Below are 22,824 nucleotides of genomic sequence, written 5' to 3' on the forward strand. Positions count from 1 at the left end.
TTTGTTTTTTTCAAAATGACATCTTTTTTTTTAATATTAAGACAGTGGTATATTAGATAGATAAGGGCTTTATAACTTAACCCACAAACTCGTAACCCGAATCATAAACTTAACTAGGTTTAATAACTTTATTTTTACTATTTTATATTTAATTATATGATAACAAAATTAGAGGATCATAACATCGAGCACCAATCAAATACCAAGATATTTATTTTAGACTACAATAATCTCAAAGAAAACAAACTAAAATAAATTATGAATTTTAATTCAAAATCAATCAAATATTAAGTGATGAAATTAAAAAAAAAAATTAAAAAAACTTATTTTATTGTTCATATGAACAGCGCAAATAGTTGATTTCCCCTCAATTTTTATTTTTTTTTATGATTTTAGTATAGTGCTAAGTTATTTTCCACGCAATCACATTGGCTTGGACAAAAAAAAACATAAAAAAACAATATCTGGATCATAGAATTTTTTTTTTACTGTCATTAAATTCAGTATAATGGTTTCAACTTGAAAAGTTTTGACCCAATTTTTTGTTAGGCCCGAGTTTAAAATTAAATTATATAAATTATCTCGTTGTGAACTAGTTGACTACAAGCAGATGATTTTACCTAGAATCTTTTAATGTTTTTAGTATAGTACTAGGTTATTTCTCATGTTATCATTGAGGCTTAGACAAAATAATTTGAAATGTAAAAATGTTATATTCACATTGTAAAAAACTTTTTGATATTGTTACTAAACTCATTATGTATAACAATTCAAACTTGAAAAATCATAACTAAAATTTTTGCTTAGCCCTAAGTTTTAAATTAAATTATATAGAAGTTGCCCTAATATAATATAATCAATATAGCCTAATCAATTAAACAAATCCAAAGAAAAAAAATTAAAGGAACAAAAGAAAAGGCTAGATTCACCCTATACAATCCATCTCTACTAGATTAAATTAATTTTATTATACAATAAAAAATATAAAAATTGATTTCCAACAAACTTAATATTAATAAATTAATATTGAGTAATAAAATTCAATAAAAATCTGACATAAAAAATAAAATTAAAAGAAATGAAAGGGGCAAAAAGAGCTCAGGAATGCAGGCAGATCCGCGTGCATGGACAAATATTTTTATTAGAAATGTACCTTAAAGGGAAAAAAAAAAACCGACAAACTATCTCTCGCATAAAAAGAAAATATTGATCCCCCAAAACTCGAATCCACAGCCTTTGGGTAATTAGAAACACATGTTAAACAATTGAACTACAAGACAAAAATGTTTTAATTAATACGATTAAAAGATATGTTAACCTGGTTTAATGTTCAATAATATAGAAAGAGAAAGGGAGCTGGCAATAAGAGAATTTCCATCGATAGAGATGGAAATTAACCACGCTTTGTTTGAGTTCTACAATTACTTCCAGAACCCCACAATATGAATACAGAGATGGATTCTTATGTAGCTTTGGAAAAGCTACAGAGAAGCTTTTCTATCAATCAATCCCTACAAACCTCTATACAAAAACAAAATTTGGGGCGACCAAATTTTACAGGTCAGGCAGCTATTGAAAAAATATACGCTCCTTATGAAGCCACTCTGTGTTCAGCCCATTTCCACACGTTCAGCAAACCAGTTCCATCCCCGGTGAAAAAAAGGCCATCCGGACCTACTTGAATTGTTCTGACTACTTGTTTTGAAAATATCCTGCCCCTCTCACTAAACCTAGAATCAAGAAAGGACAGATACAGATATCATATAGGTTGCCAAAGATATAGAATATTCATCGACTGGAAGCGGCAAATGAAGCACACTTACGATGGTAGCTCATATAGGCGGACAGACTTGTCATTGCAAGAGCATAACAGAACTGGCTTGGTTGCTGCATCATTTACCCCGCAAAGGACAAGAGCACCCTGTAACAAGGCCATAAAAAATCCATGCTAGTTCAGTAAAATTATTAACATGAAAAAAACAGTTAGAAACAAGCACCACCAAGAAAGATGTGGACATGTTACGATCTAGCACAGCAAATAAGCATAGGTTATCAATCATACAAATATGTTTGTTTAAGCCGCATTAACCTTACCTTCAGAGCCAGATTAATCATAGTGTCTTTGGATCATGTTTGGCAGGGTAGGTGATTTAGGGGGAATGCCGGTATTGAGTCACAATCCAATCACACCTCAAATAAAGTTCACTTAGTTTGAATCGATTTGCATGTCCGTATGAGTTAAAATTGATTTGTAGAAAGGACCGTTGAGATTATCTATTCAATCAACTTGGTTCAATACACGTATTCAAAATAAGATGTTACACGAAAAAGGTGGACAATCTCACACAAGCATGCATGAAAACAGTGACATTAGAAACATGTTCACATATTTCACAAGTGCTTCCAATTGAATTTTGGGACGCAGCCACCAGAGAATTTTGTTTTTTTTTGTAAATAGAAAAACCAAAAGAGTGACAACAGACTAGAAGAATTGTTGGAAAGATTAACTTACATGATACTCATCATGTGTATAGATCACTTCGAAATGGCTCTCATCAGTAGCAAACCAGACTTTTACTGTTTGATCCAATGAACAGGACAAGAGATGCTGATTCCAGCAAATAAGGGACATCACAGCATCAGCATGCCCATTCAGTGTATAAATACACTGTAAAGTATCAAGGTCCCACACCTAAAAAAACCAAACAAACAAACATATAATCTTCATGCACATCAAGAGAAAAAATGAACAGAAATTAAAATGTGTGTAATTTCTAAGGAACCAGAGAATTATTAGCATCAAGATTACTCTAAATAATGGACCCTCAAACATTAACCCACTTAGGGTGAGATTGCTTGCAAAAAAGCAGAAAAATTCACCCCATCATTTTAATTTTCAAATGATCCAATTACCATTTTTGTGTGTAAAGGATAGTCAATGAATAGCAATAAAAGCTATCTTCTGCACTAAATCAGTACTGGGTGTAAAATAAAAGGATAGAAAAATCATAATGATGCCTACCCTTATCGTACTGTCCACAGAACCAGAGTATAGCCACTTGGCTCCAACAGCCAAACAAGTCACAGCACCTGTATGGCCCTCCAAAGATGTAGCCAATTGAAAAGGATTTTTGCTCTCTGTACTACCTTTCCAAGCCAAAATAACACCGTTCTGAAAAACAAGAAATTAAATAGAATTTATTTTACATACAAGATTCTACACTGGAAACTGTACAGAAAAAAAAAAAAAAACTAACAGCCCATGTGTGTAACTAATTATGAAAGCACAGACCAAACAACTTGGACTATAATAGAGTGTTATCCCCTTACATTGAAGAACATAAAACAAGAACAACCAAACAGATAGCTGGTTGCTCTAGAATCAGCTTAAATGAATCAATGCCCTGACAAACAAACATTAATTTGAGAAACAGCGTGCTGAGAGTGACAAAACATAGATCACTTTAACAAATCCTAGCTAATTACCTGTGCCCCAGCAAAGAGCATATCACGAGCAGCTGTCATTGCATAAATTTGCCCAACCAGCTCATAAAGACTAAATTCAGCTTCTGTCTGAATGTTCCATGCCTGCAAGAACATATACAAAGGCCCCTTCAGCTCAGAACCATAACCAACTAGCATGAAGTACTCAAATTAAGGTATAAGCTAACCTTAACAACATTCAGCATGCCAACAAAAACCCATGAGCCCACATTGATCAAAGACCCAATAGCATCACCGAGATTCATCACCCTGACAGATTGACCAGTACAGCAATCCCAAACACGTACTGTTCCATCAGTGCTTCCTGAATAAAGTTTATCAGATCCTGAAGGAAGCGCAATACCCGAGACAGCCTGACATGCAAAATAAAGCCATATATAAACATCAGCCAACAAAAAAATATAGCCTCAATCAGTTTAACGATGAGATTCAAAAGGACTGAAACAAACTAAATTCCCGAACGTAAGCTACAATATAACTTCCTTTCACATTTAACAGCAACAAACACATTGTTTTAGTCAAAATCTCAGGTAAATGGATTTGTGATAGTAAAATAACTCTGCTTTAATGGAAACATCTTTGCATTAAGGCATCAAGTACAACTTTTTCACACTCAAGCACTGGTGAGTATGAAACATAAAACAGAAAAACATCTCGAGAGTAAACAAGTTATCACAACAATTACCTCACTGTGCCCGCTGAGCTTTGCCAGCATCGAAAACCCTACCCCATAAAACCACGAGTGCATGTACTGGCACCCCTTGCCTTCAACACAACTCTCTGACATCCACTGCTCACAAGCCTTTTGTTGGTCCTTCTGAGGAATTTCAACTTTGGGCACAGAACCTTCAGTAGTCGAAATCACTGTATCCTTTGGGCTATCTTCAATGAACTTCTGTACTCTTATCCTCTTTAGACCTTCTGCCTCAGTGACAGAAACATTGCAATTCAGAGCAATTCTATCTTCAGAACCACCACCTCCGGCAGATAAAACCAACGCATTTTTATGGTCGGGGCACTTCCTCAGTAGATCCTCGGAACCAGGACAGGAGCTCTCCTGATTGTTTACACCTTCCAATCCATGGCTTCCAGTTTTCAAAATGGACCAATTCTTAGAAATATATAGGGGGCACTTCCTTGGCAAGTCCTCGTAATTAAAACTGGGTCCGCTCTTATTGCTTTTATCTTCTAGCGAACCACCTCTAGTATTTTCACCCAACGCATACTTTAGGCTCTTCTTCAGTTGGTCCTTTGAAGCTTGAGACTGCTTAAAATTTCTATGGTAAATATTCGGGGCTGGGAAATCTGCGTGCAGAAACCTACATGGATTTCGGTTACACTTCCCTTCTTTCCAAAAATAACAAACAGCATTATTTTTTGCAGATCCTCCACCTCGTCCTCCAACTCGTGTGTGATTACGAACAGTCAAGGTCTTAATCTCCATGCTATAGAATAGAAACAGAACACAAATAAACAACACCGATCGAAACAGAATCTACACATGAATTAAAAAGCCAGTCTTTCACTATTGTCAGACCACGACCACGACCAAGACCACGATCACGATCACGATCACTGAAAAATCTAACCAGAACCGAAGAAAGCATAACAAAATCATCCCAAAATCCAACTTTTGAATCTGATTCCGGGGTTATTCCGTCCAGAATTGGCTGATTTCTCCACAAAACTAAAGCTAATGCAAAGTCCATGAAGATAATAAAAAACCCTAAATCTTGAACTGCAATTACTTGATTCACCCTTGGTCATGACGATCACAGAATAAATAATATCACCGATCTCGTGAAACCCTAATTGAAATAAAATCTCTAACCCTAAAAACACAATTACGATATCTGATTGCAGATCCAGAAGCGAGAGATAATAAAAAATAAAGGAAATCCAAAAGTGAAACCCTAAGAATCGAGCAAGGACATTGATAATTGAAACCGGTCGTCGTCTTCGTCGACATCGTGGCGGTAAACGAGGCGACTGACCGAGCGATCGTAGCGACAGAGAGATACGCGGACAAACCTGATATAGTGAGAGAGAGCTTCTTGCTGACGTTCTTCTTCTTCTCTTAATTGGATAGGGTGATAGATCAAGCGATTCAAGGTTTTATAAGGATCGGCGGCAAGAAAGAACTACGATGGTGTTTTTTATTTTCTCCTTTTCTTTTAGTTTTTAGCACTTGTAACTTGTAACTTGTAAGAGTAAAGCCAGTGGCCAGGTGACTGGTTTTAAATACGAAGACTTGGGGGTTGTTAACGTGTCTAGACTTGCACCTCCACTGTCGAGCCCAACGGATCACACTAATACTGGGCTTATGATTGGGTTAACAGGTCTCGGCCCAAAACAGGGTGAAAGGCCCATCAGAATTACCGATCCGAAGCTTGATGAGCCAAAAAATTTCAAGTCATTGACTACAATTCATTATTTTTATTAAACTAGATTAATTTAATAATATAATTTAAAAAAAAACTTAAGATAAATTTTTTAATTTTTAAAATAAGTTAAAAATTATATATATAAAAAAATTTTAATCTCTAAATAAATTAAATATTGAAAAATAAAACTAAAAAAATATAGACTTAAAAAAATATATATATTTTTTGGACAACGATATAGTTAGATATTTTTTTTATCCTTAAAGAAATATTAAAATAAATAGAGATGATGACATACTGGACAATATATTTTTAAAAATAAATGTAGAGCAATTAATTTAATTTAATTACAAATTTTTTTTAAAAAAAAAGCTAAATCCAACAAAAAAATAAAATATAAAAATTAGATGATATTGTTTTTTCAAATACGAAGAAGTGACATATTGAATCAACCTTGGGTTAACCTATTATATGACATAAGTTATGACATTGTGATATATTTATAGAAAGGAAAGTTTTAAAAAACATGGAGGTCAATTCTTAATAAATTTAATGTTGAATGATAAAATTTAAAAAATAAGTAAATTAAAAAGGACAAAAAAAACTATCTAAGTCAATTTAAGTTAATTTATTAAACTCACAACTTGAGTCACGAGATTTGAATAATCTCATAGAAAGCAGATAAAAAAATACAAAACTCAATTCCCAAACAACTTAATATTTAAGGATGAAATTAAAAAAATAATTAGTTAAAAAAAGACCCAGAAAATAAATTGAGTTAACCTGTCAAACTCGTAATTTAAATTATGAGATCATGATAACTTCATATAAAGTAAATAAAAAAAATTACAAAGCCCAATTAAAAAAAATTTCAATTAAAAAATAACCTAAAAAACAAACACAGTCATCCTACTAAACTTACTATCCGGGTTATAAGTTTAAGATAACCTATAGAAAGCAAAAAAAAATATATGAAGCTCAATTTTCAACTAACCCAAAATTGAAGGATGAAATAAAAAAATCAATTAGAAAAAATAGGCATAAAAAATAACTTAAATTAACTTGGGCTAACCTATTAAACTAATGATTGGGTCATGTGTGTAAGACCCATGTTCTGGCCCGATGGACCCAAGCCCAAAGTTCAGCCTAAACCCAACCTAATTGTAAAGCGTCTAACACATCAAATAAAAAATAAAAGGAAAACCTTGCGAACAAGTAAGGCATATCGATCAAAAATAAAGAAACAGAAACACTCAACAAAATTCATATATGAAGAGAATAACATATGCTCACTAATAGAAACACTCAACAGAAACTAAGAACCTAAAATAATATTAGAAATAAAAAGGCGAGTTCAACCAATTTAATAAGAGAATAACATTTAATATATTTTTTATATATTTATAATTATAAAGACTAGAACAAATATACATGCACTAAATCAGTATCAAAGATTAGAAGGTACCTAAAGGTGACCAGTATGAAAGGATTAATCACCACACACGTTAATATCTTTTTCATCAATTAGATATACAGATACAATATGCACAAATGTTAACAATAAGGAGATATTGAAAACCAATCGTACACATAATAAGCAATCTTGCAAGATCTTTTCAAGGTTCATAGTTAAAGGACTAGTTAAAATTTTAGTAAAATATATAAAAAATCCCAATTTATTAATGAAAACACAATCATCTAATGATACATCTTGATCGACTTAATCTAAAAAAAATATCATGCTCACTAAAATATTCATTTGGACTATATAAATATGATGGATCAATATTTTTATATTTTTACTTGTAATTTTTTTTTATAAAAAAGTAACTAAGGATAGAATAATGATCTAGTATCTTCGGGTTTAACCAAGTGCTAAGCTTAAATATATATAGAGTTAAAAAGTTGTCATAACTACCATCTCTGTAACCAACCAAACACTAAACTTAAACATATATGAGTTTGACGATTTGATATACCTATTATCTTTAGCCAATTACCTAGCCTATGATTTTTTTTTAATTATGAAGTATCTTAGGCTCCATAATAACTTTGATACATCAGGAATATTTTATCTTGATAAATTATAGATATATTTTTTATATTCTAACCTCTTCTCTCGTGGGATGAGATACAATTTAGATTATATCATCCAAGATACCTTTCAATAAATTCCAACCTCATCAATATCGAAACAATAATTTTACCGAGGCTTCTTTATTGTTTGTCAAGTTAAAAATTGTACTCGAAAACAAAAGAAGCAAAATTACCTATACAAAAAGGTAGTAGTATAGCTTGATTTGAAAGATAAATATACATTGGAATTGGAGAAAATTTCTGCAATTGACCAACGAAACAATACATTCCAACTGCTATTTAACTTCTTACTATCAGAACAGACAGCTCATACCTTAAACACAACACGCTTTGAGTTTTGAGTGAAAATTGCCTTGCCAAAAATTATATTTGATTCACAACATAACTAGCATCTTTGTTGACAAAAATTATCCTCATCCATGTATAATGCGAACAACGCGTCGCTCACTGGTCATGAAGACTGACCTACCAAGGGCAAAACGACATGTGTAGTCATAACGACACTCGTCTATTCAGCACGGCGTGCTCGTTTGCTTATATTCCATTCCATCGTTTTAAACCGCATAAACCTCGAGTTTTCTACTTCCACCAAAACCCCCCCTAAGCGAATCAAACAATGGCCAGTGAAGAAGAAGCAGCAGCAGCAGCAAAACTTGAAAGATTCCTTCAATGGCTCCAGGCATTTCAATGCTCAAGCAACCCTCTTTCTTACTTTTTTGTTTCCGGTTTATATATATAACATGGCATTTCTCTTTCTGTTTGCCTCTCTTTTTTATGCGGGATGTGTTTGTTTGAATTCAGGTTAACAAGGTTGAACTAAGAGGGTGCAACATCAAATACTGTGGTCAAAATAAAGGGTTTGGTGTCTTTTCATCTAATGATGTCTCTGATGGTAATCAAAACCTTTTCATCAATCTCTACATTCATATTTGTGCATTATACGTACTGGTTGTTGATTGAAAAAGGTGGCTTTTTTTGTGAATAAACTCATTCCTTTTTCCTAGTAAAGTATCACTAAAATTAAGTAACTTTGGTTTTTTGTACTGGAGTGGAACGCTGAACAGTTCAGTATGCAGAAGTGAAAGAATTGGTTCTTTTTTATTTATTTTTTGTCGGGGGGGCTGGGGGTCAATACCAATAGGTTTATACAAGAATGTAAATTGATAGAGTGAGGCTGGCATTGCTATTGGATATCATGATATCTTGAAATGTTACCGTATTCAGCAAAGTGGCAGTTAGCTGATATTTGCACTTGGCTGGAATTTTGGGCGTTATTGTCAGGCATTTTAAGGAAATGAATTTTTGGTTGCTATGTGGAAAGAAAACTAGTAAAATAAAGAATAAAGATTCGGTTCTTCTTTTATATATATATATATATATATATATATTTTTTTTTTTTTTTTTGTCATTGTGAAAATGTTCGAATTGAATGATTTTACTCGGAAACTTTCTTGGAAAAATTCAGGGGTTCTGCTTGTTGTTCCACTAGATCTAGCAATAACTCCTATGAGAGTGTTACAAGATCCCCTTATTGGACCTGAGTGTAGATCTATGTTTGAAGAAGGAGAAGTTGATGACAGGTTTTTGATGATTCTATTTCTAATGTTAGAGCGCCTTCGAAATAATTCGTCTTGGAAACCGTATGCATCGATTACACTTGCTTATTTTTGGGTTAGAATTTTTTTTTTTTCAGGGTGGTTTGGGTTTATTCAGTTTACATTGTATTAGGTACCTTGACATGCTTCCCAAAACCTTTGGAAATCCACTCTGGTTTACTGATGATGAGCTTTTGGAGTTGAAGGGGACAACACTATATCGGGCAACTGAATTACAGGTCACACATGTTTTTGCATGTCCTGTGTTACACTGATTGGATATTTGGGTTATGTATGACACTGTATATAATGGTGTCAGTTCAAGAAGATAGGTTCTGTCAGGCTGTCACAACTTATAATTTCACCTACAATATCAAAGCATTTACTGCCACTTCGATGCTACTGATCTCCTCAAATTATTTCAAGATGATGATTATAATGATTCCTAAAGCATGCTGGTGCTTCCAATTATGTGGTGATTATTGGTTTATCTGAACACTTGATCTTACCTTTACTGTTAACCTAAATTACAAAACATCGTTTCTAATTCTAGGTGGTTTGATAGTGGACTTTTGTATAATTCATGGGATTGATGTTTCATGAATATTTTGGTTTGAATGATTGTGCCTTGACCTTGACTCCATAGAACTTGATGAAAGACATATCTATATGTTGCAGAGAAAAAGGTTGTTGTCTTTGTATGAAGACAAAGTGAAGGGCTTGGTGCAGAAACTTCTAGTTCTAGATGGGGATTTAGAAAGGTAAGCTTAGCTTCCAAATTGGCTAATTATTTTTTGTTTGTTGTTATTGGTACCGAAGTTTGAACCTTGGTTGAGTGATGGAAAATATAACACCCAACCACCAGAGCTAGGAGCTCTGGTTCCAAATTGGCAATTACTCAACTCTTCAGCAACATATAAAGGTATTTTCCTGGTTGAGCATAAGTGCATAACTGGGCTATCATAGGCATTTAGACACACAAATGTTGAACTTATTACACTCAACGTGAGTTAAGAATGGCATCATCTTCTACAAAAAAAATTTGATATTTGTTATTGCTTCTTTTGCCAGTGAGGTGTGTTTTGAAGATTTCCTTTGGTAAGTATCTTCCAAATTACTTCTTTTTGTTGGATATTTTGTATTATGCCTTGGCATTTCCTTGACATAAACCCACTCTTGTTCCTACCACTTTTGCTGGCTAATTTTGCACTCTTTCCATCATGCTAGGGCAAATTCAGTATTTTGGACACGTGCTTTGAACATTCCCCTTCCCCGTTCTTATGTGTTTCCACAAGTTCAAGAGGATCAGGACAGTCAGTCTTCACTTAACATTGATTCTGGGGTTTCCCATAGTGATATTTCTGCTGGAGACTTGACTGACAGGAAGGATGAAGAAAGTATGGTTATTTTTTTTCAGTTTTTAGTTCTCCATGATATCATCATCTCTCCTGATTAGCTACTTGAGTCAAGGAATTGCTGGTGCATGGTCTTGTTCCTATCAAACTAAGCTAAGGCACTTCTTATATCAGGATCCAAGGTTCCTGGAGTTGATGGCCAATTCAATGAGACTGTCTGGGTGGAGGGCCTTGTTCCTGGCATTGATTTTTGCAACCATGGTATGCCAGTTGTTTAATAATTCCAATTATCTTTAACTCAGAATTCTATTTGAGTTTACTTGAATAAAAATTAAATTTTGTTCCTTATTATCTGTCATAGTGAAGTGACATTCTACGTGTTATTTGTCAATTGGCTGAACATGACTGTTTAGATCTGAAGGCGGTGGCAACATGGGAGGTTGATGGAACAGGAATGACTACTGGAGTTCCTCACTCCATGTACCTTCTTTCTGGTAGTATTCTTAACGGTTCCAATAGGATTATTTGTATATTAGTGCCTAAGTCTTTTGTTAATTTAAAATCAAACATTGAGTAGCTGATGGTCTGAACTTTATGAATTTAACTATGTCTGACTATAGAGATTTCTTGTTTTTCTCATGACATTTTTGCCCATCTCACTCGGAAAGCTGAAAAAACTCCCTTCCAAATGGAGAAAGAAATTACCATCAGCTATGGCAACAAGGGAAATGAGGTACTTCCTTTTGGCACTCAGAGGACGTGCCAGCATCCCTTGTTCAAAACCCTTTTCCATTAAAATACATTATAGGTATTTGTTAATTGTGTTTTTCTCTTCCAACTCTTGACACCTCTTTATTATGTCAAGATGATTATCTACTGCTTCACTCTAGTTTTGCTATTGCATCCTTTTAAGCACCATGCTTTATGTTGAGTTGCCTGCTATTATTTCTGTTTTCTTGCTTATCATTCATATGAGTTTTGTTTGATTATGAGCCATGCAAATCCTTTTTTAACATCATGGATAGGTATTGAATGAATTATGCTGACGATTTGAATCACATATAGTGTTAAAAATTTTCATCTCAGAAAAGTATTGTCTCCATGAATCCTTGTATTGGAAGTTAGTGTGCCTCCATTCCTGCTTCTCTATGGTGCATAAATGAAAATATTCTTATTTGGAGCATTTTATCTTCCAGCTACCTGTCATTTGTCTAGATTTTCTTCTGCTCACAATACATGTTGCTCTTCTTAACTGGGGCGCATTTTTTGGAATGGTGTTACGCTACCATCTTTGAAGCTTCAATTACCCATTCAAGTGACAGCAATTACTTTGCCTTGATGCAGGAGTTACTGTACCTTTATGGATTTGTCATTGATAATAATCCGGATGAATATCTTATGGTAATGCCACTTTTGTGAATTTTTGTTGCTTGTGCACTTTTTATTTGTGGCCAGTTGTCAATATGACTATTTAAGCACAGCTCAAGCAAAAGAATTAACTTGTGATATTTTTAGATGTTAAAGTGGATTTTGCAGCTCCAATGTTGTTCTGTCAGGACAATATTTTTTGCTAGATGTTGGCAGCATATTGTAATGAATGGATCAAGTCTGAGAACTTGCATGTGTAACGTATGCAGGTCCATTATCCTGTAGAGGCAATTCAGAATGTTCCCTTTTCTGACTCCAAAATGCAGCTTCTTGAAGCACAGGTCAGCATTTCTCGACCTTCTTTTTTTATCGATAGTGTTTCTGTGCTTTTATTCAAGTGAATTTGGAACTTTAGAAGTTATTTAACACATCTAGAGAGTTACATCTCCTGCTGTTTCCCCTTACAAAATAAATTTGTGTTGCTGATAAAACTGGTTTCCATTACAGAAAGCTGAAATGCGGTGTCTTTTACCTAAACGCTTGCTGGCTCATGGGTTTTTCCCAGCAGGCACAACAAGTAATGATGACAATGGTAAGGGAAAAGCAGATAAAATTTGCAGCTTCAGTTGGAGTGGTCAGCGCAGGATGCCGTCCTACGCAAATAAGCTGGTCTTTCCTGAGGAATTTTTAACTACATTGAGGACCATAGCCATGCAGGAAGATGAGCTGTTTAAGGCTTCTTCATTTCTTGAAGAGGTGCGGGTTCTCTTCTCTTCAGAGACATCTTTTCTATTATCTGATACTTTGTTTTTCAGCTCCTATGAGCAATTAATTTAAAATACTTTTCAAATGATGCTGCTATTCCATCAACCATTGTAATATAGTGAATGGGTTCTTTGAATCTCTGGTCTGAAGAAAGTATACTGTATTCAAGGTTACTGGTTCCAGGATTGTTTTTGGTTTCATCTAATTAGCTGCATTCAATTTCGGATATACAGAAGAACCAGTAAATTGATGCTCTCTTTTTCATTAAATATTAAAGATGTCATCAAACTAAGAAATGCTCTCTTTTTCATTAAATATTAAAGATGTCATCTAACTAAGAAATTATGGATCTATTAAAAAGGAGTAATTGAAGACGGGTTTTTAAATTTGCATGCTCTACCAGTTGGGCCTAAAAATGATCATCATTCGACCATCAAATGCTGCTGCTATTCCAGCAACCCTGCTGTCATAAATGAGTATCTGTCGAAGAAAGTCTAATGTATTCAAGGTTACCTGGGATTATATGCTTGCTTGTTATTAGAGCTTTTATCATTTATGACAGGAGACAGAACATGTTTCTGTTAATTGGATTAAAAAATATGTCAAGTTTTCATTGCTGAACGTTTTGCTTTTGCTTTAAAGCTTGTAGGGTCTGAAGGGGTGAGGCAACCAACAGATACAGAAGTTAGAACAGCAGTATGGGAGGCTTGTGGAGATTCTGGAGCTCTACAATTGCTTTTTGATCTTCTTCAAACTAAGTAACCACTGAAATCCATATAATTACATTCATAAAATATAATCTTGATGACTTAAGACTCAGATCTGTCATAACTCGTTAAATTTAATTTCTGTGTACAAGGGTGATGAATCTTGAAGAAAATTCTGGAACTGAAGACTGTGATAACGAGCTGCTTGAAAAGGCCCAGGATGTGAAAAACATTGAACAGTGTGAAAGGTATGAGATTGATTAGGTTTATCCTATTATCTAGGTGAACTGCTGCATTTGCTGATTTGTTTATTACTTATGTATTCACTAAACTTTCGAAGTAGTTTCCCCTCCATGGCTGCATCACCTTGTTCGATATCTTTTGCATTTTTGAACTTCCAGTCATTATTTTCCATCGAGGAAATCATGCACATTTATGTTTCTCTTGCATTTCTGCAGCAAGGATACGGATGAATCAGGTCATTACAAATTCATGAGCAGAAACAGGTGGTCAAGTATAGTATATAGAAAAGGGCAAAAGCAACTCGCCAGATTATTCCTGAAGGAAGCAGAGCACGTCTTGCACTTATCTTTGAGCGAAGGAGAGTGAGAGATGATTTTCTTTTACCAAAATTCGTGTTTTCACTTCTATATTTGGCCTAAGTTGGACAACAGTTTTGTTAACCATTCACCTTGTCATCTCTCAATCATGTTTGATCATTGTTTTTTCAAGAATAATAAAGCTGTTGATAGACCAATTCTACTTTATCTACTAGAAAGTCTACTGAAGCGAAATTCGTAATGGAAGTTTCATTTGAGAACCGTTCATACAAACCATCAAAATCAGAACTTCCTAGTCTAGTTAGCTTCATTGCCGTTTTAACTTGGCAAAATGCTTGTCAGAACTGAAAACTCGAGCATTTTCAGTCAACTAGCCCAGCTACATTCCTTAGCGTCCACCCGATAGCATAAGCCGCAGCAGCAGCGAAGGCACCATTGCCAACGGTGATGAATACAGACAGCACATAATTTTGTCCAGCTATCTTTGCCTTTGCTATTCCAAGAACTGCCAAGGCTAAGATAGCCATGAAACAAGCACCAATGAACTTCACCGTTTCATTGTTAGTAAAAGGGATTAGGACAACGAAAGAGAGGAGTGGTAAACAGCCAAACACAAGGAAGGCCACTAAGGTAACAAGACCATTCTTCCATGGTTTCTCCTCTTCATCTGGTGGTGTCATCCCTTTTTCCGCGGTCATTTTCTCATCTACTAGGATGTCTTTGTACTTTGCAAATATCTCCACCAACTAGTACCAAAAAGGTAAACATAAGTACTCTCACTTCAACTTAATTTGTTTGTAGCCAAAACTGTACAAGGGAAAGAGAAGGGTTGTACCGTGGCTGCATCATTAATGTCCATCCCAAGTTGTTGATATTTTCCGACCAACTCCTGCTTCTGAGCCCTCTCATGGTTAGTGACATCCCATTCTGTCACCGCCCTCTCTTTGGCAGCCACATCCTTCTCAGTGCTACTAGACACATAATCTCCTAACCCCATTGATATCCCATCTGCCACCAGGTTTGCAAATCCAAGCACCAACACATCCACTACAGGGAAACAGAATCATGATTAATAACTAATCAAATTTTAGATAAAAACAAGCATCATACATGCATACAAGATAATGTTAATTACCAGAGGAGCTATGAGTGGCAGAGATGGAAGAAATGAGAGAAAAGCAAGTGATAATGGCATCAAGTCCTGCATAGACAACACTCTTCACATACTCTCCTTTCCATTGGTCTTCCTTCTTCTACTTGCCCACTTCTATTTCCTCCATCTTCTGCCCTTAGCAACCTTGTAGTCGTGTTTGTGCCTCCAGCATCGCCAGCCATTCTTTCAGTGCTGCTGCTGCTACACAATATCAAGATTTTACTGTTTATGTCTTCATGATGTGATATTTTTTCACTGCTATATTAATGCTAGTGTCCAGATTTGATTGATGATTCTGAGAGAGTGAAGTTGAGAATGTAACGGAGATTAATGTATTAAAATAATATTTTTTTATTTTTTAAAATTTATTTTTAATATTAATATATTAAAATAATTTAAAAATATTAAAAGATAAATTTTAAATAAAAAAGTAAATATTAGCGAACGAGGTTTTGACTGCATTGCCATCGCCCGCGAAAAAGGCAAGAGTGTTCGTGTCACCTTGCATGTTTGTGCTTTGACACGTGGTGAAAAGGGAACATGTTATCCGTCAAAGCTCGAGATATTCAATCGCTTTTATTTATAAGAACCAAAAGGATAAAAAATGGCTTCGAGTTTTTACAGAAGTGCAGATGTTGCCTGCAGCGTGCATCTTGTCATTGCACAAACAACTTGGGTTCTAAGGATTTTTTTTTAATAAGCACAATAAAATAAAAATATTAATGAAATAGTATACTTGAAAAAAAATAGATGAAATAGCATAATTTATATATGTTTCAAATAGAAAATATGATATTTACATCTTGTTACTTTTAAAAACAATATATTAAACAAGAAAGAGAAGAGAAAAAAATAATTCAGAGACATACCAGAGCTCTAATTATAACACCATTGATATCATAAAAAAATAAGACAAGATAAATTCAACAACACCAATAAATATTAATAATGATGACTCGAATGAGCTACACTTGCTGTAAAAAACAAGTGAGTCATCTGCCACCTTTGGGTGACAAGTGTGATACATTTGGGTCTTTATTGATGATTTTTTTTAGTGTTGTTGGATTCATTTTATCAAAATCTTTCTAATAATACTGGTGGTGTCTTAATCGAAGTTTCAATGTGTATCCATGGTTTTTTTTTTCTATTTTCTCCTCTCTCTAGTCCATTTAATATCTTTTTTAGAAGTTGTTATTCTGAATAGTGACAAACTATAAATATCGCGTTGTTTAATCATGACATGTGCAAACTATTATTTCACAAATATTTTTTTAAAAAAGTGTTAGTAAGTAAAAATAGCCTGTAAGTTTCTTAGGAGCTACTAGGTTATTGATTGCCCTATGATGTGACTTAGACTAGATTTTTTTAACCTAAAAAAAATGTTTAGGCCGCAACAAAGGTTTTTGTATTGTTATTAAATTCGGGATAACGGTCAAATTTAAAAACTTTTAATTCAAATTGTTTTAACTTGAATTTCAAATTAAATCAAATAAAAAGTTGTCTCACTCTGATCTTGTCAACTTAGTAGTTAAAATAAAAAACTTGAAAGGAAAAAAAAAAAGAAACAATCAGGCTAACCTTAGTGGCCCTGTCAAACCAGCGATCCGGGTTATGAAAATAAAAAGAAGTCAATAAAAACTCAATATTGAATAAATGAATTGGGAAAAAAAATTCAAATGATAAAAAATAAAACAAAACAAATGGCTAAATAAATAAGTTTAAACATACAGGTTCAAGGTAGGCTTGCACGCCTGAGACAATTAATTTTAATTTTTTTTAAATAACAAACAACTTGTCATCCATTGTAGTAGATGTAGCGTCGTCTACTAGGTAAGAACACAGTTTCTAACCACATTTGTGGTGACAAAAAAAACAAAGAGGTTGGGTTTAAATTTTTCAACTCATTTTCACCTAAAAACACCTCTAAAACACCATAAACCTACCAAAATCACCTAAAATACTCTAAAATCACCCAAAAATCCAAAATCAAAGGAATAAAAAATCTTCAAACTGAGCACAATCTCTTTCCTTAATGGTGTTTATAGGAAAAAAACCGCTACCATTAAACTTCTATCATCAAATAAAATATGTTAACACAAAAAATAACAAGTTTCATTGTTTAAAAGTGGCCCAACTGACCACTTTTTTTTTTGTTATTTTAAGTAGTTTCTCTCTCATCTCTTTAGCTCAATAATTGAAAGAAAAAAAATTAAAGTTTCGGGCCAAAATAAAATTTGTCGTTAAAGTGTGGTTAATCATATATTTTCTTCGTGTTTTACATCTAGTCCTCTATCTTTAATAATTGTATTTTTATTATAATTTCAAGCCTTATTTCTTATTATTAGGCTATAAAATTGAATATTTGAAAGAAAAAAACATTTGAAAATGAGAAAAAAGAAAAGAAAAGAAAGTCAGTTGTCATGAGCAGTGAAATAACTTTCAGTTGTTTTGTTAACTAGATCATTATCATTGACGCATGCTAAGTTATGGGTGGATGCAAGTTTTTTAATATAAAATAATATCAAAGCATTGTTCATGTATTTTCAAATAAAGATTTTTTTAATTATGAATTTAAAATTTGATGCATATTAGATAAATTTTTTTTTAAAATATTGCAAATATAACATATTGAGAGATTTTGTTTTTTTAATATTGAGACGATAACATATTGAATCTATCCTTATTAATTGAGGTTAATCTATTAGATCTATGATTTATGTCATGAGACCATGATAATCTTAAAGAAAATAAATTATAAATGTCAATTTTTAATTAACCTAAAATTAAAAAAATATTTAATTAAAAAATGACACGAGTCAACTAACTTACAATCTAAGTCATAAGACCAGGATAACCTCATAAAAAGAAAAAAAACTTATGACATCAAATTCCGAACCAACTCAATATTGAAAGATAAAATTAAAAAATAAAATCAATTAAAAAAACAACTCAGGTTATCCTGTCAAATCCGTGATCTAGGTCATAAACTAAAATAACTTCATATAAAGCAAAATAAAAAAAAATTTTGAAGCCTAATTTTATTAATTGAAAAACAAATTCATGAAGTTGTGATAACTACATAAAAAGAATATTTTAAAAAAATTATGAAATTCAATTTTTAAATAATTTAATATTAAAAAATAAAATAAAATAAATAGTTAAATAAAAAAATAGCGGCATAATTTTTTTTAAATAATTACAAAATGAAAAAAAGAAGAAGCTGCAGCACTATTGATAATGATTTATCCATAACTTTTTAGATTTTGTAATGATTAATAATAAAGGCATGAATTGAAATTTGGTGATTTTGTATTTTTATTTTTCTAAAGCTGTACAATACCAAAATATAAATGGAGAGAGAGAATTAAACTAATTCATCTTATTTCAATAATAAAAAACTCCCCGATATTGCATAAAAACATTATATTATAATTATAAAGCATACTAAAATAATTTCCTCTAGAACACAATAAATATTAAAATTGCTTTTACTCTGTAAACTGCTCTTAACTACGATTTGACATTTTTTTGCTTGCAATCTGTCCAGAAAAGAGAATGTTCAACTTATAAAAATGAAAATACAAATACTTTATGAAATGTTCAATGCTAACATTTTAATTTGACCGTCAGAATCTTACGTAAACACTTAATTGGAAGGAAAAAAAACACAGCTTAAATTAAAGCTTTTTAAATCTACACCAATGGCCTTTTCTCTTCATCCTCTGCAGCTTCAATTTCTAATTGAAATACTCTCTTCTCTTCATCATTTGTAGAAGGTTTCTCGATCTTAGCCTTTTTAGTAAACGAGGATGAGCTCCTCTTGTAAGGATTGTTATCAGGCAAAAGTTTCAACGTGATCCCCATGGCTATAAGCAAAAGTCCAGTCCCATGTTGCTCAGTTAATGGCTTTGTGAATATCAAGTATGATAGCAGCAACGTTACTGCCTTTCTCGCGGTTGTCACCTGTGATAAAATTCAATCTTAGTCATACAGAACTCAATAAAAAAAGCAATGGCACTGCTTGTTCATTCAATATTCATGCTCAGTCAAATGTGCGTTAAAACGGGCAACGTTTTTTCAAATCACAGTGATCTTTAAGACCAGAAAATGCTTGTGAGAGGAGCGTACCATTGCTGTGGTTGCGGCACCAAAAAGGGCAATGAGTGAAAGGACTGAGACTTGGCCGATGAATGTGGCCATGGCTTCAAAAACCAACACAACGTACACATATGGATGCTGCTTGATCAACAAAAACGACAATCTTACATTAGGGACCATGTGTGCGTTTTTGTCGGGATAAAGAATTGTGAACTATACGTTAAGGTGGGAAAAACAAGAAAACTGCTTGGTATGTCAATTACCTGCGAGCATGAGTTCCATGCTTTGAATAGTTCTCCTGTCAAAACCATGGGAGGGATCAAGAACGGCAAACCTACCACACTTGAGCAAAACAACATCTCCATCTGTGCATAGAAAGAAAAAAAAAACATGAATTCCATGCCTTTTCCTTCGCATTGAAACACAAGTAGGAAATCCTCATGCTCATCACCTGTGTTGTTTCAGGACTCAAGGTAAAGATAGCTTCTTGTAAGTTACCAAGAAAAGCATCCATGATCAGGGCACCAGATATCATCAAAACACCAATGATGCTGAAATTAGGTGAAGTTTTTGCATCTGCTAAAGTGAAAATGATTAGACCTGCAACTAAAAGTAGCGCAGATGCATATTCATGAGCTGGGTATTTGCGTCTCAGACCCGGTATAAATGCACCCATTACCATCACTGGAAGAACCTGCGGAACCAGAATATACCGACCACGAGAAATATCAGCCAACTTAATCATTTTCTTGGCTTAATTTACTAATTCTAGTTGAAAACTCAAGTGGTTGATTATAGTAAAGACTCCATACAGTGATAATATGGGTCTCGTGCATTTTGATTCGAACCAAAAAAAGCACCGATTTTCAGACTCCATTGACAACTAACCATTTATTTTAGTGGCCTACCTCATTTCTTTATCACAGACAGACAGGATCAAATTTTAAATACTCGTACAAAATGTTCATTTTCATTTAATTTGCTTTTGCAATTAAAGATCACAGAGCTATTATTCTGCTGTATTTGGCATTAACCAGTCTAATTAAGGATCACAGAAGTATAATTCTGTTGGCATGAATCAGTCCTACCTTGGTGGATTTAAACATGATCTGTGCAGGGTAATTAAGAAAAGCCAGAGACCCTTTGGTGAGTCCATGGGAACCCATGAGAACTGCAGAGAGCTTGACATAAGTCTTCCATGGATTCACCATTTGCTTGGGAGTAAAGCCTTGGAGATAAATCAGGAAAACATACACAAAGCTTTGAACAAATGTAAAGTACCAGCCATAGCTGCAAGAATGGAAGACCATCCGTCATTTATAATCACAAAACTACAAATAGTTCACAGATAAACATATCAAAAACATTGCCAAAGGAACACGGTACAAGAAAGTTAAAAGCCCACCTGAACTGAAGCCTGTTGTACACATATTCCTGAAATCGAGAAAAAGAGCAATATTTTAGTCCTAAGAAACAGTTTTAACGAACCATAAGATTCAAACTTTAACCTCACTTTGGCTGCTCAGAAACAAAAGAAAGCAAAAAAAAAGCTGGAATTCCAAGTTTGGTTTTCTTTTCTTTCCATCGACCTTCCCAGAAACCAAACAGAGTATAAATGCAATGAAACAGAGAAAGTACCTCACATATGCCGTTAACAAGATAGCCAAAGAAAAACCCAGAAGAGCAAATGAGGAATTGTTTCCACCTTGGTCTATCAGTCAGAGAAATTCCAAACAAAGACCGTTCTTGCTCTTCATTCTTCATTGCCATCTTTCTCTCTGCTACTTCTCGCTCGTTTTGAACTCAAGAAAAGCTATAACCAAACTAAGCAAAGGCTTGAAAATGGAGTCTGTTCATCAAGTACTTGACTGTACAAACATTTGCATGTCACCTTCCCAGAACTACAAGGAAATGTAATGTGCTGTAAATGATCAAGGCTTAGCTTTTGCTATATATATGTATATATATATATATATATGGAGAGAGAGAGAGAGAGAGAGAGAGAGATTTCCTTAAATTTCTCTTTACATTTTCCATGAAAAGTTTTTACAGGGAGGAATTAGAGTGGTTATTATCTTATTGATGTGTTTATCTTTGGATTAAAGGATTAATTGGATGTTATCATGGGTCCCATAACGATGTTTTTTTGTTTGGTACCGTTCTGATTGATGGCGATTTTCTTGTAAGGATCACATGTTAATTATTGGTAGGTTCCATTGCCTATGGAGAGAGCTTCCACAGTGGATACATATTTAAAAATATGATTAAAGTATATTTTATTTAAAAATATATTAAAATAAAATTATTATTTTTTAAAAATTATTTTTAAAATTATCACATTAAAATTATTTTTCCATGTAATAACTAAAATTATCATACAATCTTTTCCAAAATATAAAAAATTATTACGAACCATTATGAAAAAGTAGCATTTATATACTCTCGTTTTATACTCTATTTAAAATATTTTTTTATGTTTATCATTTTTAATATTTATATGAACAATAAAAGGTTATGGATAGTAATTGACCAAACTGGGAAAAAGAAAATATCGGTTCAATACTAAGGAAAAAATAATAAAAACACAAGATGGTTCCGGTTTTTTGTTGGTTTAGGATCTAATCACACTCTCGTAAGCTTTAAAGATAAAAGTATAATTTGGCATTTGTGTGGTCTATGAGTGCTACACCATGTCGTTTTCCTTTCTATCAAGGTCGGCATTGGAGCGAAGTAGTTCAAAAATGTCCAAAACTCGAAGGTTTAAAATTCAAATTTAAGAATTAACAAAATAAAATCATTATAGCTAAACTCACAAAATATTATTCGTGGTAAAGATGTTTTGTGATTTTTTTATTTTTTATTTTTCTTGATCTTGACCGAACATTAGATTTGTTAAAATTGAGGCTTTGTAAAAAAATTTTATTTACTTTCTATGGATTTATCTTAATCTTATAATCCAACCACAAGTTTAACAGATTAACTTGATTTAACTCGAGTTAATTTTTTTTCTAATTTTTCTATGTGATTTTTTTTAATTTCATCATTTAACATTTGATTGATTGAAAATTAGGTTTCATAGATTTTTTTTATTTGCTTTCTATGAAGTTATCTAGATCTTATGATATGGATCATGAATTTGACAGGTTAACCCGAGTTGACTTTATTTATTATTTTAATCATATATTTTTTAATTGGACTTTGTAATTTTTTTATCTTCTTTCTATGTAATTATTTTAAT

The 22,824-nt window shown here is 33.2% G+C and overlaps 4 protein-coding genes across 5 annotated transcripts; 1 reads left to right on the top strand and 3 right to left on the bottom strand.

Moving 5' to 3' along the window:
- Positions 1 to 1,271: 1,271 nt before the first annotated feature.
- On the bottom strand, positions 1,272 to 5,720 carry LOC133682685 (zinc finger CCCH domain-containing protein 48-like). Its single transcript, XM_062106157.1, has 8 exons — positions 5,536 to 5,720; positions 4,190 to 4,949; positions 3,672 to 3,857; positions 3,487 to 3,588; positions 3,023 to 3,172; positions 2,513 to 2,692; positions 1,824 to 1,921; positions 1,272 to 1,730 (listed from the first exon to the last, which is right to left on the bottom strand). The coding sequence occupies exons 2-8, from the start codon at positions 4,946 to 4,948 to the stop codon at positions 1,592 to 1,594; spliced, it is 1,614 nt and encodes a 537-aa protein (XP_061962141.1). The 5' UTR covers position 4,949; positions 5,536 to 5,720; the 3' UTR covers positions 1,272 to 1,591.
- Positions 5,721 to 8,508: 2,788 nt separating this feature from the next.
- Positions 8,509 to 14,542, top strand: LOC133681841 (uncharacterized). 2 transcript variants are annotated; one of them, XM_062105005.1, is made up of 16 exons: positions 8,509 to 8,664; positions 8,787 to 8,877; positions 9,451 to 9,625; positions 9,714 to 9,819; positions 10,259 to 10,341; positions 10,652 to 10,678; positions 10,808 to 10,977; positions 11,110 to 11,196; positions 11,349 to 11,429; positions 11,604 to 11,668; positions 12,280 to 12,336; positions 12,573 to 12,644; positions 12,811 to 13,059; positions 13,711 to 13,826; positions 13,928 to 14,023; positions 14,234 to 14,542. In XM_062105005.1, exons 1-16 carry the CDS (start codon positions 8,602 to 8,604, stop codon positions 14,382 to 14,384), a joined length of 1,689 nt encoding a protein of 562 aa, XP_061960989.1. In that variant the 5' UTR covers positions 8,509 to 8,601; the 3' UTR covers positions 14,385 to 14,542. The 2 variants fall into 2 exon arrangements, 1 of the variants encoding a protein (XP_061960989.1); XR_009836569.1 differs by lacking the exon at positions 14,234 to 14,542 and having other exon boundaries at positions 13,718 to 13,826.
- A 155-nt stretch (positions 14,543 to 14,697) lies between these two features.
- LOC133683007 (uncharacterized) lies at positions 14,698 to 15,670 on the bottom strand. Its single transcript, XM_062106528.1, has 3 exons — positions 15,559 to 15,670; positions 15,171 to 15,382; positions 14,698 to 15,081 (listed from the first exon to the last, which is right to left on the bottom strand). Exons 1-3 carry the CDS (start codon positions 15,668 to 15,670, stop codon positions 14,698 to 14,700), a joined length of 708 nt encoding a protein of 235 aa, XP_061962512.1.
- A 3,292-nt stretch (positions 15,671 to 18,962) lies between these two features.
- LOC133683083 (UDP-galactose/UDP-glucose transporter 4-like) lies at positions 18,963 to 21,534 on the bottom strand. Its single transcript, XM_062106598.1, has 7 exons — positions 21,225 to 21,534; positions 20,992 to 21,020; positions 20,675 to 20,876; positions 20,038 to 20,280; positions 19,850 to 19,951; positions 19,617 to 19,724; positions 18,963 to 19,451 (listed from the first exon to the last, which is right to left on the bottom strand). The coding sequence occupies exons 1-7, from the start codon at positions 21,354 to 21,356 to the stop codon at positions 19,182 to 19,184; spliced, it is 1,086 nt and encodes a 361-aa protein (XP_061962582.1). The 5' UTR covers positions 21,357 to 21,534; the 3' UTR covers positions 18,963 to 19,181.
- Positions 21,535 to 22,824: the final 1,290 nt, after the last annotated feature.

The sequence above is a fragment of the Populus nigra genome, chromosome 2 (genome assembly GCF_951802175.1).
Source record: "Populus nigra chromosome 2, ddPopNigr1.1, whole genome shotgun sequence".
NCBI lineage: Eukaryota > Viridiplantae > Streptophyta > Magnoliopsida > Malpighiales > Salicaceae > Populus > Populus nigra.

Coding starts and splice junctions, on each gene's coding strand:
- LOC133682685 (XM_062106157.1), bottom strand. CDS start 4,948: ATGGAGATTAAGACCTTGACTGTTCGTAATCACACACGAGTTGGAGGA. Junction 2,693..3,022: donor CTGTGGACAGTACGATAAGG/GTAGGCATCATT, acceptor TGGTTTTTTTAG/GTGTGGGACCTTGATACTTT. Junction 1,731..1,823: donor CGCCTATATGAGCTACCATC/GTAAGTGTGCTT, acceptor TCTTGATTCTAG/GTTTAGTGAGAGGGGCAGGA.
- LOC133681841 (XM_062105005.1), top strand. CDS start 8,602: ATGGCCAGTGAAGAAGAAGCAGCAGCAGCAGCAAAACTTGAAAGATTC. Junction 9,626..9,713: donor AATAATTCGTCTTGGAAACC/GTATGCATCGAT, acceptor ACATTGTATTAG/GTACCTTGACATGCTTCCCA. Junction 14,024..14,233: donor AACATTGAACAGTGTGAAAG/GTATGAGATTGA, acceptor GCATTTCTGCAG/CAAGGATACGGATGAATCAG.
- LOC133683007 (XM_062106528.1), bottom strand. CDS start 15,670: ATGGCTGGCGATGCTGGAGGCACAAACACGACTACAAGGTTGCTAAGG. Junction 15,383..15,558: donor ACCAATGGAAAGGAGAGTAT/GTGAAGAGTGTT, acceptor GTTTCCCTGTAG/TGGATGTGTTGGTGCTTGGA. Junction 15,082..15,170: donor ACATTAATGATGCAGCCACG/GTACAACCCTTC, acceptor TTTTGGTACTAG/TTGGTGGAGATATTTGCAAA.
- LOC133683083 (XM_062106598.1), bottom strand. CDS start 21,356: ATGGCAATGAAGAATGAAGAGCAAGAACGGTCTTTGTTTGGAATTTCT. Junction 21,021..21,224: donor TTGTTAACGGCATATGTGAG/GTACTTTCTCTG, acceptor TCTCGATTTCAG/GAATATGTGTACAACAGGCT. Junction 19,725..19,849: donor CATGGAACTCATGCTCGCAG/GTAATTGACATA, acceptor TTGATCAAGCAG/CATCCATATGTGTACGTTGT.